General features: G+C 44.7%; 1 protein-coding gene across 1 annotated transcript in view; it reads right to left on the reverse strand.

Moving 5' to 3' along the window:
- Positions 1 to 653: 653 nt before the first annotated feature.
- SUCLG2 (succinate-CoA ligase GDP-forming subunit beta) overlaps positions 654 to 16,264 on the reverse strand; it is a 210,751-nt gene continuing 195,140 nt past the window's right edge. The window contains exon 11 of the mRNA XM_066596666.1: positions 654 to 1,109. Within this exon, the coding sequence (XP_066452763.1) occupies positions 994 to 1,109 (116 nt within the window). The 3' untranslated portion in view covers positions 654 to 993. The remainder of the gene's footprint in view (positions 1,110 to 16,264) is intronic.

Genomic DNA, 16,264 nt, shown 5'->3' on the forward strand with positions numbered 1-16,264 from the left:
TAACGAATACCAGGGCGGAGTAGGGCAGTTGTATTAGAGTCAAACAGGTCATTTGCAGAGCCCATGTAGTGATGCTAGGGTATGTTATTTTGGGTTTCATCCAGGACTGCAGGAAAACTTACTACATTATGTTAAATAAAGTTATCCCCTATCCACAGAATAGGGGATAAGCAACTGATTGGTGGTGGCCCAACCATTGGGACCCCCAGCGATCCAGCGAAAAGGTGTCCCGAAAGGTCTCTGCATGAGAAGTGCTTTGCTAATGCTGACAATCCAATTGAAATAAATGCATTGAGGGTGTGCTTATGGAATCGTCAATCCATCATGCAAGGACCTTTGTACCCCTGCTACTGGAATTGCAGTTTAACAGTCATCGATCAGCTAGTTATCCCCTATCCTGTGGATAAGAGATAACCTCATATGGTGGGACAACTTCTATAGGCCAGAATGATCCCCAACCTGCTCCGCCTCCATTAACTAGCAATGATCATTCCTATGTAAAAGTACAGGAACGATTATTGTTGGGACGGCCTGTTGGGCATCTGTTGGTTGTCAGGACGGAACCTGCCTTGCAAGCCAAAATTGGGACAACTTCCATATTACAATCTGTCTGCAGGACACAAATAATCGCTCCGTGCTTCATAATCCGCCGCGGAAGATCAACAAATCTTTATTGATTTGTGTTCTGGAAGAAAAATAGAGTTCTAGTACAGTACAGTATATCAATAGTGATCCATATAAAATACACAGTCCACGTACAGTATTACCGCCACGACGGCTATAAGAACTTTCGTTAAAGTTTAAAAATACTGGTATAAAATCAGTGAGGGATTAGGAAGTGTGCAGATTACTAATAGCTTCGTTACTTCTGACACGTTAACCTAATTACAGGTCGTTCTGACTTGTGCGACTCCCTGATATTCCTTTCCATCGGTTTTCCCAATTTGATACATTCATTGTTAGAGGCTTCTCTGTGTGTCGGGGGTGGAGTCTTTAATTCTTCCGGATGCTACCGACGGCCTTTCTGGCAGCATCATCCAAGTCGTTGGCAGACATGATGGGCAGCCCGCTCTCACTTAGGATTCGTTTGGCCTCATTGACATTTGTACCTTAAATACAAAGAGAATTTAATTATTAGTTTCCCGAAAAATGGCTGCATTTTATTATTTTTTTTACTCAAGTTCAAAAATACATTGTTAAAAAAAATCCCGCTCCCAGAAGAAGTTGTCGTTTTGCTGCAAAACTCGGCATGCAGTTCCATTTCAGGCAGATATGCAAAGGATTAGAGTTGTGGTGTGATTAGATAAACGGTCTATGAAAAAAAGAGTCACTGAGCAGCATATATGGCACAAAAAGTGCTTCAAATCAACATAGATGCATCTTTATTTTCGACACAAAAGACAGCAACGTTTCGACCACATCAAGTGGTCTTTATCAGGCTACAAAACACATGATGTATGTACAATTTATAAAACATACAAAGGTGTAATTAAAAAGCAACCTCCAGGTGTACAGGACGATCATCTCGATCACCACTAACTTCATATGTAGCCATCCCTGCAATACGGGTATCCGTCAGAGACTCTTATAGGTCCGGCTAGCGTCTTAGTCATATACTTGCGCACGCACAAGAATAAGGATCAATGCGAGATTTCCGCATCAACCCGAGCCCAGCGCTCCATAAACAAAGATCCCAGGTGATTCCCATTACATCACACTACACAAATGAGCATGGATGAAGGTCGGCAGTCTCACACCAGATGTCTCCCTGGCAATACTTCACAGCGTCTAAACGGCAGACACTGCGCAGGCACCAATGCCCTGCTAAGTGCAGCACCAACTACAAAACATCACTGGTCAGCTAATGCGAAAACCCAATTTAGAGACCCATAGAGAGATAATTATAAAGTAATACTGGGAATACTATCACACAAGTATAATCCCAAAAAGGTATGCTATTACTCAGTCAAAGAGATCTACCAATACCACATCCATCAACTGATGTCAGTTTTGTACTGTACCCCAAAAAATGGGAAATGAATCGGAACCAGCCTAAAACTACATTATCAAATGGTAATATGCATCATTACTAGGTTCAACTACAAGGTAGAAAAACCACCCCAATGTATATTAAAATAGTGATGCGGGTCTTGTCACCTGAGGCCCTAAAAGTGGTTCCCCCCTTGTCCTATAAAAAGCCTCTTAGAGGCACTTTGTGTGCAGTGACCTCTTCTTCTGCTTGTGTAGAGCTTGTTCAACACTAAACGCCTCTACGATGCAGAGAAGAGATGTTACCCCCTTACCGGAGTTTGAGAGGGGCGCATTATTGGAATGTCAGAAGCTGGATGGTCATATTGACAAATTGCCCCACCTATGCTATTCTGACCAGACTGTTTGGAGATATTGGGACCATTGAATAAGTGACGGCACGCATACAAGGCGACCGGGCTCAGGATACCCTCAACAGACCACGAGTAGAGAAATTCATCTGATTGTTCTACGAAGCACGAGCAGCTCCAACTGTTTCGTTGTCCTCCATCCAGAGACAGGTGGCACCATAATTTCAGGCTCGTGTGTCTGTCTGAACCAACAACAGACACTTGGCTGAAGGAAGTTTGTCGCACCCCCTCCCCACCTCCAGGGCACTTTTACTAGTTCCACTGCCCCATCCCCATCATCCGCCACTGAAAGGTGACTGTTGCAGCGAATCAGTGATTGTAGCAACACCATCCCAAACTCCTGGCATGGTGCTCAGAATGTGAGGAAGGTGACAATGCAGCTTCGGAATGACCACAGCAGTCACTTGACTTCCAGTGGCAGTGGATGGGGAAAAGGCAGTGAAGCCAGATAGTTGTGACCCAGGTGGGGTGAAGACAGGCAAGTATGACTACATGGTGCGGATCAACTGCTCTCTTTCATGAAAGTGCACAAGCTAAGGTCCCCCATTTTATCTCTACTTCCAGAGGCTGTGTAGCAGAACAACGTCCACTTAATACTACACAGCTATGGCTGCTATGATGAGAGCAGAAGATTCACCAGGAGTAAATTACAGCCCTCTGTAATAGTAGCTTTCACTGCTCTACTCTCTGGCCTCCTCTACCATCTCTTGGGACAGTCATGCAACCTTCTGTAATAGTTTAGTGGAAAGGCAGTGAATACATATTCCCAATGGTGGAGCAGACTAGGGGAGAAGTCAGTCAGTTTACTCAGAAGTCAGATTTGCCAAAATTTCAGTCGCTCAGTCTGCAGTATCTTGGAAAACAATACAAACACAGAAATCATAACCAATTTTTTAATGCAAACCAATTACAAAAAGTCTTTATTTTTAAAAACATTTATTTAAAGAAAAAAAGTCCAAACGTCTACATAGCCTTTCAAGATGAGGGTCATGGATCACTGTTGGGACTGAAAGGGGTTGCCTACTTAGAAAGCCCTATATCAAGGAATACTGAGTTTTAAAGGTGTTTTCCGGGCTTTTTAAAAATGTAATACCTGTCCCACCGAAGAGGTCATCAATATCAAATTGGTGCAGATCAAACATACCGCACGCCAGGCGATCAGCTATTTTTCCAAGCTGCTGTGGCTGGAACGGACACAGCTCTATGGAGTGTATAGTGGCCTGGCATGCTACTGCAGGCTCTTTCCTGTTCACTTCCCAGGGGCTCCAGGAAACAGTTGATTGGCGGGTGGGGTGCCTGGTCCCCTACCAATATGATATCAATGACCTATGTTGAGGATAGGTCATTAATAAAAAAGAGCCTAGAAAACCCATGTAATAGAGATAAGGTTCTCCTGTGCTTACAAAGAGCATTTCTCGCTCTGCACGACCTGTCTTGTCCTCTATTACACAAAGCACAATTGATGTGAATGTGAACTCTATAATCCTAAATTTCCCCTGTGTTGACTGTGGAGAAACTAAATACTTATGGCTGATTCAAATCCGCTTGTCTAAAATCGGTCCGTTTTTCACACACCAAAATCAATGTGTGTGACATCCGTATGTGATGTGTTTGTCCATTTTATTTGGTCTGCGGGTGATCAGTGTGCTTTTTTTTGGGGGGGGGGGGGGGCTTGAGAAAAAAATGGAGGCGGTCCAATCAACAATTAGTAAAAAAAAAACAGGTACATATAGCAGTCCTTCATATATGCTATGTTTTTTGTGCTTCTATTGACTTGAATGGGCAACTGTTGCCCAAGAAATAGGACCAAAATAAGACATGTATTGCAATTTTTTTTACAGCCAGTCTCGGCTATATGTCTGCACCATTGAGAGGAATGGAGTCACTACTGTGCATGCGCGTTCAGCGGCTCCATTCCTTCACTATACTAGATTCTCAGGATCAGTGGGGGTCCCAGCAGTCGTATCCTCCAATAGATGGGTAAAAAAAGCATTTTTATAACTGGAATACCGCTTTAAGCTCTATGAACAATAACTATCAACCAGCCAAGCTCCTTGTTCCACGTCCTTGTTGTTGCCGATCTGATATTGTGAAGAGCCTAAAAAATTTACTGAAAACTTAACTTGTTATCTCTTAACGTTTTCCTTCAATGATTTCTCGGTGAGCAGCAAAACAACAACTAAACTGTGACGGCGCCGCTTCTTTAGTTCCAAATGTCTGTCACAAAGTTAAAGGAGAGTTGCAGTAAAAGAGAATAACGAGCCCCTACTGATGTACAAGGTTCTTACAGCTGAAAAACCCGAAACACAAAACCCAATAACAAAAGGAAACCATTAACTTGCCATTACCGGATTGTGAAAGTTCACTGATAAAAAAGGACACGAGCAGAGAGCAGAAACAGAAAATAGGAGCGCATGATATGAGGCAACGTCCACACAGCACATTAACATTCCTACGTAGCACTCGAAATCCATGGATCAAGCAAAAAAACAGCATCTCCATTAGAGTCAAGAGGTGGAATCTCATCTACAGGCTTGTATTGCTGGATCGGCCCGGGTGCAGTTTCTTTAAAAAATAAATTTCGGCATCCTACATGTTTCTACTGTAAATCGTACATTCTCCCGTTTGCTAGATGGAGGCATCTTGGCATTCTGTGCTGTAAGGACCCTACAGATGTTTAGTGAGTACAGAGCAGGACAAGTGTAAAGGAATTCCAAATGGATGCACTAGCTTTTCAAACACTATGGCGTTAACTGGTGATTTGAGATTGGTCGGCAAATTTAGAATTTAACTTCTACTGGTATCACCTCTGCTATCTCTTGCTCTTCACTTAGACCCTCCTGCTCTATGAATTCTCATAGGATGCTTCCCACTGTCTTGTGCTGTCCAAAAATATATTTCATTTCGTATGCCAAACTAAACAGAATATTCCATCAATGGACTGATTGTATGGTGACCATTTCATAAGAAATCTTGAGTAGAATGCTTGACCAACTCAGCTCTAAGAGGACGTTTGTGTTTGACACGCAGTCGTCTAAACATGTTTCACAAAGGATAATTTTATATAAAACCAAGCTATAATCATGGCTAATGTGGAGCGAACTAAACCAGTAGAAACCGATTTGGGGTTGAACTTTGCTAAAAGTTCAGTTCAGCATGAACCTGAACTGAGCTTTAAGAAAAGTTTTACCCAAAATAAGGTTCTACTGGTTCGGTTCGCTCAACAATAGTCCTGAACACTGGTCTACAACACTGTCTAAGAGCGCTAAAAGCCCGTATAACACTCTCAGAGTACTATACAGGGCTTTTATGGCTCTTAGTCAGTATTACATACTGGTATTTTTGTCCTGGTGAACTTCGATTTGGTTGAATTCATACTGAATCAAACTTTTTGCAAAAAGTTCATTGAACCAGTTGAACCGAATTTTTTTTATAAACCTTTTATACGGCACAGTATCAAACACTTTGGAAAAGGTCTAGATACACGAGATCCAATGACTGTCCCCAGTCCAGTTTAGAACTTACCTCCTCGTAGAAGCAGATCAGATTAGTTTGGCAAGAGTGATCTCTCAAACCCATGCTGATACACCTATGTTCCTTGAGGTACTCCAGGACAGTATCTCCTAGAAACCCTTCAAACATTTTACCCACAATAGAAGTAAGACTTACCAGCCTGTAATTTTCAGGTCTTTGGCCCTTTTTTTGAATATCGGCACCACATTAGCTACACGCCAATCCAGTGGAGCATACCCCATCACTATAGAGTCCTTAAATATTAGAAACAAGGGTCTGTTACATTACTTAATTCCCTTAAAACCCGGGGGTGTATGCCATCGGGACCCAGTGACTTGCCTATTTTAATCTTTTTAAGATGGCTCTGCACTTCTTACTGGATTAAACTGGTGACTGTTAGTGGAGAGTTTACTTTATCACTTTGCATCTCATCTGACATTTCATTTTCCGCTGAATACATTGTTTGCTCAACCAAAACACTGCTTGTATACCTGGATGTCTCCTAATGCAGTTCACGGTCAGCAAATCGATTACTTCTTGTGCCCACAAAAATGAAAAAGTTCAATTCAAACAAAAACATTCAGAGGTGCAGATTGTGGTTCTGATCGCCAACTGCATGTTGCCAAAATCAAACTGTTTCTGCAGCAGCAGCATTGATGTTCAATACAGACTCAGGGCCTCTCGCTTATGCAGTAGAAGTAAAGAATCTTTTTGAATTGCTTAATACCTTTGAAAAAGATGAAGTATGGGAGGACATTAAAAACATAATTGAATCAGCAGACACCATCCAAATCACCAACATGCAAAGAGAAGCAAAAACTACTGGAAACCGGGATGATTTCCAGTGGCTAAATGCCCATTTGGATTAGAATGGCAACAAATTACACAATCCTGAACAAGTCAAAACCTGATATCCTGGAGGATGAAGTTGAATGGGCACTGAATCAGCTACAAAATCGGAAAGCCCCTTGAAATTGATTTCATACCTGCTGAGCTGCTCAAGCTCCTGCCACTCCAGATGCAAAGTATTGGGGCACCCACCAATCCCTAGAACGAGGGTTCAGTCAGTCCCAGAGTGCATGGAGTAGAAGTTGCACAGGTGCACTGCTGTTCCATTCATTTCAATGACAGTGCTGGAGATTACCAAGTCTAACTACTTCAGCAATCTCTGGCACTGACATTGCAGTGAATGAAGCAGCGGCGTATGGATGCAACCTCAACTCTATTGACTTGGGGACTGACCAGACTCCCGTTCTTGGAATCGGTGGGGGTCCTAGCCGTCAAATCCCCAATGGTCATAAAGTTAGGGTGGTTTCACACCTATGTTGGGGAGTCCGCTTTACTGAGGAAGGAAGGAAGGAATCCCTGCGACTGAATGGTTACATCTCTGCACAGAACAGAACCGTGCCGGATGGACCCCATTGACTAGAATGAGATCCGTCCACATACCACCCAGCTTTTGGATGGTATGTTTAGCCAGATCGGTAACGGAACCTCCTTTTAAACTTGGCAACAAAAACTGTTTTGTAGGCCTTTTGACAAGGGGAATTGGGAGGAGGAGTAATGTGCTGCCGAAAAGAGAGCATTTTTATGCCCACATAGAAGAGTCAATCAACCAATGATTAAGTATTTGCTTGTTCGTCTGCTGATTAGCTATATGTGAATACCCGTGCCCGATCATCGGCCAGCGTAAAGGGGTCTTATAGGTTTTCTAACATTATTACTCAAGTCAATCAGCACCCCGTACCCCCCCCCCCCCCCCAAGAGCTCCGAGCTGAGATAAGCCACTCATCATACCAGTCCGCTTTCTGATTCCCCTCTACAGCATTTATTAAAAGACAGAAGAGTCTGGGAGGAAGAAGAATGTAGCGGCTGCTCTTTCCCGCTCTCCCTCGTCTGCTGTTAGCCTGTATGGAGTCTGCAATTAATGCCAATTTAATATTTTATAACTTTGATTCCTCTTCTCGCTGCTGGAGGAGGGAGCAGAAGGATGTTCTCTTATAATGGAGCCTGAAAAAAGTCAAAATGTCATTCTGGGGAGCTAGTAATGGGAAAGCAGCTGTGTATGGGGTGCAATCCGCTCAAGTGTTATCTGCAGATTTTCTAAGAGGCTGAGATAACATCTCATTACTACGAAGCAGAAAGCGCTCAATAAAATGAATAGCTTCTTTAGAAGTGTTATGTGTGCTGAAGAGCAGCATTACACGGAGGAGGCAAAGACCTGAGGTCTGAGCTTTTTCTTTCCTCCTTTTGTCCATATAGTACAACATGAGAACAATCCTACTTGGGATTAGTCCCTCATGGTAAAAAGATTCATTGCCTACATTACTTCCTGCAGAGCTCCGACTCCTCGGCTACCTCTACACTGATCAGCCGAAACAGTAAGACTACCTACCTGATATGGAGTAGGCTTCCTCGTGCTCTGACCTATTGAGGTATGGACTCCAGAAGATGTCTGGAGGGGTCCTGTGGTATCAGGCACCCAACATTCGCAGCAGATTCTTTAAGTCCAGTAAGATGTCAGGTGTGGCCTCAGTGAATCGGACTTGTTTTTCCAACACGTCCCATAGATGCTCAATCAGATTGAGATCTGTGGGGTTTGGAGGCCAAGTATCACAGCTTGCTGACAGATTGGAGATATGTCACAGCGTTGGCCCTGGTCCTGAGAGTCACACGCCGGCGCATGCTCAGTGTCACTATGGGCATAGACATGAGTACTTCTCTGCAGGTGTGTGGAGTGATTGGTCGTCTGGGAGGTATGTTTCCTAGCTGACCAATCAGCGCCTGTCTCTACAGAATTATTCTGGCTCCTCCTTTTGGAGGGCGCTGGTTATATTTCTGCAGTGATATGGGCAGATGATCCAGGAAGTCATTCACCGTCGTCTGCAATCAGCGTTGAGTCCTTGGAATAAACACCGGTCCAGTGACTGTGTCATGCGTGTATCGTAGTGGAAGGAGGCCACTTCCAGTACACTTTCCTTACTTTAGTCATAGCAGCGGTCCCACGGGACATAGAGAGCAAATTTCTGCTTCTCACATGCAGAACTCTTCAACTTTGCAGTTGGGTGTTCTGCTTTCTTACAGGGGTCACAACACAAAACTAATCCATGTCCCAGAGCCCCTAGGGCCCGTACAGCATACTATCATGTAGGGCATCCACGCCTTCTGATTAAATTATGCTCTTATTTCAATATAGGACACCAGCATTAAAGGGGTTGTCCCGCAAAACAAAGTGGGGGTAAGCACTTCTGTATGGCCATATTAATGCACTTTGTAATGTACATCGTGCATTAATTATGAGCCATACAGAAGTTATTCACTTACCTGTTCCGTTGCTGGCGTCCCCGTCTAATCTTCAGCGTCTAATCGCCCGATTAGACGCGCTTGCGCAGTCCGGTCGTCTTCTTTTCTGAATGGGGCCGCTCGTGCCGGAGAGCGGCTCCTCGTAGCTCCGCCCCGTCACGTGTGCCGATTCCAGCCAATCAGGAGGCTGGAATCGGCAATGGACCGCACAGAAGCCCTGCGGTCCACCGAGGGTGAAGGTCCCGGCGGCCATCTTCACAAGGTAAGTATGAAGACGCCGGACCGCGGGGATTCGGGTAAGTACTATCTGGTTTGTTTTTTTTATGCCTGCATCGGGTTTGTCTCGCGCCGAACGGGGGGGCTATTGAAAAAAAAACAAACCCGTTTCGGCGCGGGACAACCCCTTTAAGATAGCGCTCTAGATCAGTCTTTTGGACTGCGTCTACTATAGCCACAGAAGTCAGAATGAGAATAACCAGTGTAATTTCGTTGTTTGACAGGAGAGCCACAGCAAGAAGGAGACCCAGCAGACTCTTTTGAAGCTCTATTTGTGAATGTGTTGCGTTTCGGCACCGGAAGCACCTTATTCAGCTCAAGAAAGGTGCTATTCCAGCGCTATCACCAATAACGCCTTAGAACCATCCGCTGGTTCTCCTCATCGTTGCTGTGGCTCTCCTGTCAAACAACAAAGTACCACTTGTTGCTTTCATCCTGAGGTCTGCACTTCTTCACGGAGGCACTGCTGACAGGCTGCAATCATTGTGCCGTCAGCACAACCATCTAGGGTGCCGTTACTCCTGTGATTCCCAATTGCTGATTGTGTACACAAGCTTTTGCACCATGTAGAGCCTTTAAGCCTCATTGGATTTAAAGGTACTTTTCTGCAGGATACCACTGGACACTTCAGCGTCCGCCAGCCTTCCAACAATCTTTGCTACTGTGCCTTCACTCAGTGCATGGAGGTGGAGCGCACTGGAGATCTCTTCCGACCGCCAGCCTCCATCGAGAGCAAACAGCCAGTCATCCATAGATGAACCGCCTGCTTACGCGGCCCGACAGTTGCTCAGTTTTTAGGAGAGTTGAAAACAAAGCAACTCCAACAAGTGGGTGATTCTCACTCACTTGCCCTGTAGGGTCCTGTGTTTCTACGGGAAGACTGGCACTGATAATCGCTCTTTTGAGTGATTTCTCGGACGCCTGTTAAAAGTACCCATATCTACAGGACAACAATCTGCTACCAATGGCACATCACATCCCACCCCGTATATTAGCTCACCATTTACGGCGATTTCAGTGGCCTTTCTACCGAGAAACCTGCATCGTCCTTTGATCACATGCTGGCGTCTGAAGTACAGAAATCCAATTGTGAACCCGATGGGCACACAAGTAGAAGTGAATGTATTCTATTTACAGCACTACACAATATGTTGGTGCTACGGTATTTCGAAAGCGAACAAAAGGAGAAAGGATTCTGTTTTTTAAACAGCCACCGCCTTTGGCCACTGGGTGGTGTCAGAGAGCTGTACAAAGTTCAGAACGCAGGTTACATCTCCAATACAATAGATGTTAGATGAAAGCGGGAGAATAATTCATTTAACCCCTACAGCAAAGAACTAGCGCTGCCAGGATACGTCTGCTCAAACGTACTGCAGATAAAGGTGCGCACAATTAAAGAGACCGCTAAACCCAAACTCCACAACTTATAAAAAGGGTGTCTAAGGTTAACCCTGTGTATACAATTATTCCTGGAGGCTCTTAGAACTGGAGAGACTCGAGATACTATAAGGGTACGTCCTCGTGGGGCAGATTAGATGTAGATTTTACAAGCAGATTTTCAGAATCTTGTTCACATACTTGGTGGTACGGATCGCACCTTGTGAAATAAAAGGTGAATTCCGCACCAAAAGATGCAGATTTTGTGCGATGGTCTGCATGAAGATTTTACAGGACAATGCCCATGTGGACGTAGGCATAGGCTGGATTCTCATGCGCAAATAGTATTGTGCTTGCAAAAAAATTAGAGTTTTGCTGCAAGTGCCATTTGCGAGAGAAAAATGCATTGCTTCACTGAACATGCGATTTTCAGGTGCATGAAAATGTAATGTTTTTTTCAATAGGAAAGTAAAAAAAAATTGCATCACACTCACATGAAACTCATATGTACATGCAAGCGTGATGCTATTTTTAAAGGGGTTTTTCCAGGCAGCGCCTGCTGTCAGTGCAGCGATACACCAGGGCTGGAGCAGAAACCGCTGCTCTGACCCGTGTAGTGGCCAGTGCTTGTAATTGCAAGTGCAGCTCTCATTGATTAAAACGAGACCCCAAGTCTGCAATTAGTAAGCACCAGCCATTACCTAGGGGTTGGTTGGAGCAGCGGCTTTTGCTTTGACCAGGTGTGTCCTGGCGCTGACAGCGGGCGTTGCCTGGAAAACCCCTTTAACTTGCCCATAGCAAACAATGGGCAAGTATTCTGTGAGCTCATAAAAAGAGTTGCACTTTTTCCGTGCTGCGAGAGGAAAAAAGCACATTTAGGCCGCCTGCAGACGGCCGGGTCGGATCCGGCTGCGAGGATTCTTGCCGTGGGACCCGACCCGAGCGCCTGTAGAGAGTGCGTACTGACCCGTGGCTCCGGCTGTTTGATGTGCCGGCATGCTGGGCAAACAGTGGCCGTCTGCATAGGATTGCGTTTAACGCAATCCTATGCAGGCTTCTAGCGGCGGAAATCCCGCCCGTCTGCAGGTGGCCGTAGACAGACCCATTCCAAACAATGGGTTCTATTTCTGCGTGGATTGTTGCACAGGAAAATTGGCCATGTGTATCAAACAGTGTTCTAGCCAAATAAGGGAGATGGAACAATACCTCTGCAGCGCCACCTATTAGAAGGCAGCATTCCTGCAAGGCAATGTTAGCCTCTTTATACAAGCCTTGTAACAATGACTGGGAATTGAAAGCCAAGCCAGAATCCATACACAGACAGCTGTTTCAGGGTGTTTGCCCCTCAGTGTGTAGTAGGTTTCTGGCTTGGCTAGCGAGAGGTCTGCGACGCAGGTCAGGAACGCAGTCTTTTCTCCTTAGGCTGGGTTCACACTGGGCGCATTCCCGTCAGAAATATCGCGGTTTGGCCGCAGCAAAAACCGTGAGATTTCCGCCGGGAGAACCACCGCGGTTTAAGCCGCTGCGGCTTTGAAGTGGCCCGGCCACTCGCTTTTCTGTTGTGGCCGGCGTTCCATAGAGGAGAGCGCGGCCGCGACGAAAATAAACAAAAAAAGAAAAGTAAATAGACATGCTGCATCTTTTGAAACCGCGGCTGCGTTTCAGCCGGACTTACCGCAGCGGATTGCCCGTCCCGTGTGGACGAGATTTCTGTGAAATCTCGTCCACATGGCTGGCTAATCCCGAGATTAGCGGCCGCGGGCGGATCCGCCCTGTGTGAACCCAGCCTTAGGGAGAGCACCTAGAAGGTGAGTGAGTGAGGAGACTTATAAGGCCATTCATGCTCCTCTGTGTAATATACAAATAAGGGAGATGGAATAATACCTCTGCAAGGCCAACTATTGGAAGGCAGGATTCCTACAAGTCAATGTTAGACTCTGTATACAAGCCTTGTAACAAGGACTGGGAATTGAAAGCCAAGCCAGAATCCATACAGAATCCATGTTCTAGTCAGTTCCCTACTACAATCAGGCCCTGGAATGGCTGATAACAAGGAATAGATGGACTGATATTAGAGGAACCATAAAACTCAAGACCTTTCTCTAAATATCCGCCAAGTCCTGCACAGCTGACAGTAAGTAATAAGAATAATTGTGTATAGACTCAAATGATTTCCACGTCTGCCACAGCAACAGTGGATATAATGGAAGGATGACGCCCGGTGTGCAGGGGTAGGCATCAGTGTATCGCTGTAAATGTACCTTTGTATAAAAGTAATCAATATAAAATACCCCATCCCTCTTCCGTGTGCTAACAAATGTCTTGTGCAGAAGTCGCTCCTCTTCAGCCATGTTAATTGAAGCTACTGAGGATACGTCATCGATACTCCAATGGGTTAAATGCTCATAATGCCCCCTTAATGCTAGCTTCAGTGATTCTGATCAGATTAAGGCCACAATCGGATCTGAGTTCTTGCCAATCCAGCAGATGTGGCAATGTATTACAGCTGCACTGCCCCCCAGTGGTGGCTGGGACATATTAACAGTGTCAATGCAAATAACAGTATGAATATATGGGAAAGGGTTAAGGCTGAAGGGTTATTGAGATACACTACCGGTCAAAAGTTTTAGAACTCTTCAATTTTTCCAGTTATTTTTGACATTTACACAGTTTAAGTCCAGCAAATAAGCTGAAATGGTTCAAAGGTTCAAAAGAAAGTTAAAACCATAAGGCCTCATGTCCACGGGGAAAATCACATCCGCTGCAGATTCTACATGTAGAATCTGCAGCGGGTCCCTCCTGCCCCGCGGACATGAGCGCCGAAAATAAGAATTTAAAAGTATTTACCATCCGGCGCGGGTGGAGAAGATCAGCTGTTCCTCACGGCCGGATCTTCATTTTCGGCCGGCGGATGAATTCCTGACGCCGGCGGCACGTCGCCGGCACGTCGCCGACGTGCCGCGCGCATGCGCCGGGCACATCCGCCGAGCCGAAGCAAGGAAGATGCGGCCGTGAGGAACAGCTGACCTTCCCCGCCCGCGCCGGATGGTAAATACTTTAAATTCCTATTTTAGGTCTCCCGCGGATCCGGACGGCTTCCATAGGCTTCAATAGAAGCCCGCGGGAGCCGTCCCCGCGGGAGACCCGCACGAAAATGGAGCATGGTCCGGATTTTTCCATGCTCCATTTTTTTTTAAATCCCTTTTATTGACGATCCGCGGGTATTTATCTACCCGCGGGTGGTCAATGCATCCCTATGGGATGCGGATCCGCATGCGGGATATCCGCTGCGGATCTTAAATCATATTTTGCCCGTGGACATGAGCCCTAAAAATATGAAATTTTAATCTGAAAGCCAACAATAGTCTGAATTAATGATTTTAACCGAAGGACTTTTTCAGGGAACACATCAAGGACAGCTGCTCTGTAGCTCAGTAAACAAATTATGGTTTGAAATTGGATGCAAACTATTCCTACAGGTGTACCAACTTTTGTAGATTACTTTCAAACCCTCTGATTCTATATAACCAGTGTTGGAACACACTGCATTACAACACCCTCTAGGGCAGGATTTGAATAGTTTTGCTTTTCAGGAAAGAACACATTGCTATCATTGTGGCTAGAAAAGGCAATTACCCCAAAAAGACAGTAAAATAATTATAGTGTAGAAGTGTAGATATGTCCTTCAGACAAACTGGCAAGAAAGCCAGTGGCATACAACACATCTCCTATACCATCAAAAGGCACTTGGAAACTGTCAAGAAGAGCTCTGGCAGACCAAGGGCTACTACAAAATCAGATGACAAGTTTCTGAGAGTCAGCCGTTTGCGTGATCGACGCCTGAAAGCACAAAATCATCAAGTCCAACTTAATGCAGCAAAAATTAAACAAGCTTCCATTTCAACTGTGAAGAGAAGACTTTATCTGCAGGTCTGACAGGTAGAGTATCAGTAAGAAAGCCACTACCAAGATTGTGTAAAAAAAAAAGGTGGCAGAAGGTCTTATGCACTTAAAAATTATTGGAGAAAGCATGATGGTCTGGGGTTCTTTTGCTGGATCCAGAGTTCGCAACTTACACAGGGTGACTGGTACACTGGACAAAAAGGGCTACCACAGCAATTTAATACGCCATACAATACCCTCTGGTGTACGCCTAGTTGGTCGGGTGTTTATACTGCAGCAAGACAATGATCCAAAAATACTTCTAGGTTCTAGGACTACACAGATTCCAGACTTAAACCCCATTGAGCTTGTTTGGGATGAACTGGACAGACGAGTGAAAGCAAAGCAACCTACAAGTGCAGCACATTTGTGGGAACTTCTGCAACAATGTTGGGAAGACATTTCTGAACAATATCGGAATACAATTCTAGAAATAATGCCATGGTTGTGTGAAACTGTTATATCAGCTAGAGGGGGCTAGTTTGAAGAGTCAAAAATATAGATTTAATTGGGTGAAACAAAGTTAATCCATTATTTTTATTCAGCTTAACTTGTTTGTTCTATGCTTTCATTTCACAGTACATTTGGGACATTAAACTGTAAATATCAGTAAAAACTGGAAAATGGAAGTCTTCTAAAACTTTTGACCAGTTGTGTAAGTGGAATACTGTATTCTGTATTGGCAGCACTGCACTAGGTATCGCCATGTACCTGACATTTGTTGTCTATCACAGATTATGCAACTATCAGGGATTGTACCGCGGTGAGATCTTTATCTGGGTGTATCATACAGACTCATGTACTATAAGGCAGTGGATAGTCTCCGGCATTGCTTATCTCCGGAGACTGACACTTTCATTTGCCTGGATTAGGAGACTTTATTGCTCTCCTATCAGAGCTTTCTTCTCCTCACAGACTATATCCCTGTCCCAATAAACCTGATCCACATCAGAAGAAAATTCCATTACAGTCTCTCTGTTATACACATCCAATAAACTGCACTACAACTCCCAATATCAACACACTGTGCACTGGTACAACACAATGACCAATCCCACTGTTCCCCATTTCAGAGGCGACGGCCAACTGGCTGCCAATAGGAAATCACCTCCTTGGCATTCAATGACTTGCCATCTAATTAAATTTCTTAGTAAATCTTATAGCAATCAGAGTAATTTTTTTGGTATTTATATAGAGCTCTAAATCCCCTGTATAGATCTGGTCTTAAATGCTAAAATTCTGTCTGCCTGCAGCCACCACTAGAGGGAGCTAAGATTTCTGCAAAGGATTTATATATCGAACTACATAACCGTATACTGTAACCTCCCCTAGTGGTGCCCGCAGGTAGGCAGAATCATCATTTAGCGATATGTCTATTAAAGCGACCCTCTGGTCCTGGACAAAGATGGCTGAACCACTTCAATATCACGATGCACACTGTGCATTAGTATGAA

The sequence above is a fragment of the Eleutherodactylus coqui genome, chromosome 3, assembly GCF_035609145.1.
Source record: "Eleutherodactylus coqui strain aEleCoq1 chromosome 3, aEleCoq1.hap1, whole genome shotgun sequence".
Lineage (NCBI taxonomy): Eukaryota > Metazoa > Chordata > Amphibia > Anura > Eleutherodactylidae > Eleutherodactylus > Eleutherodactylus coqui.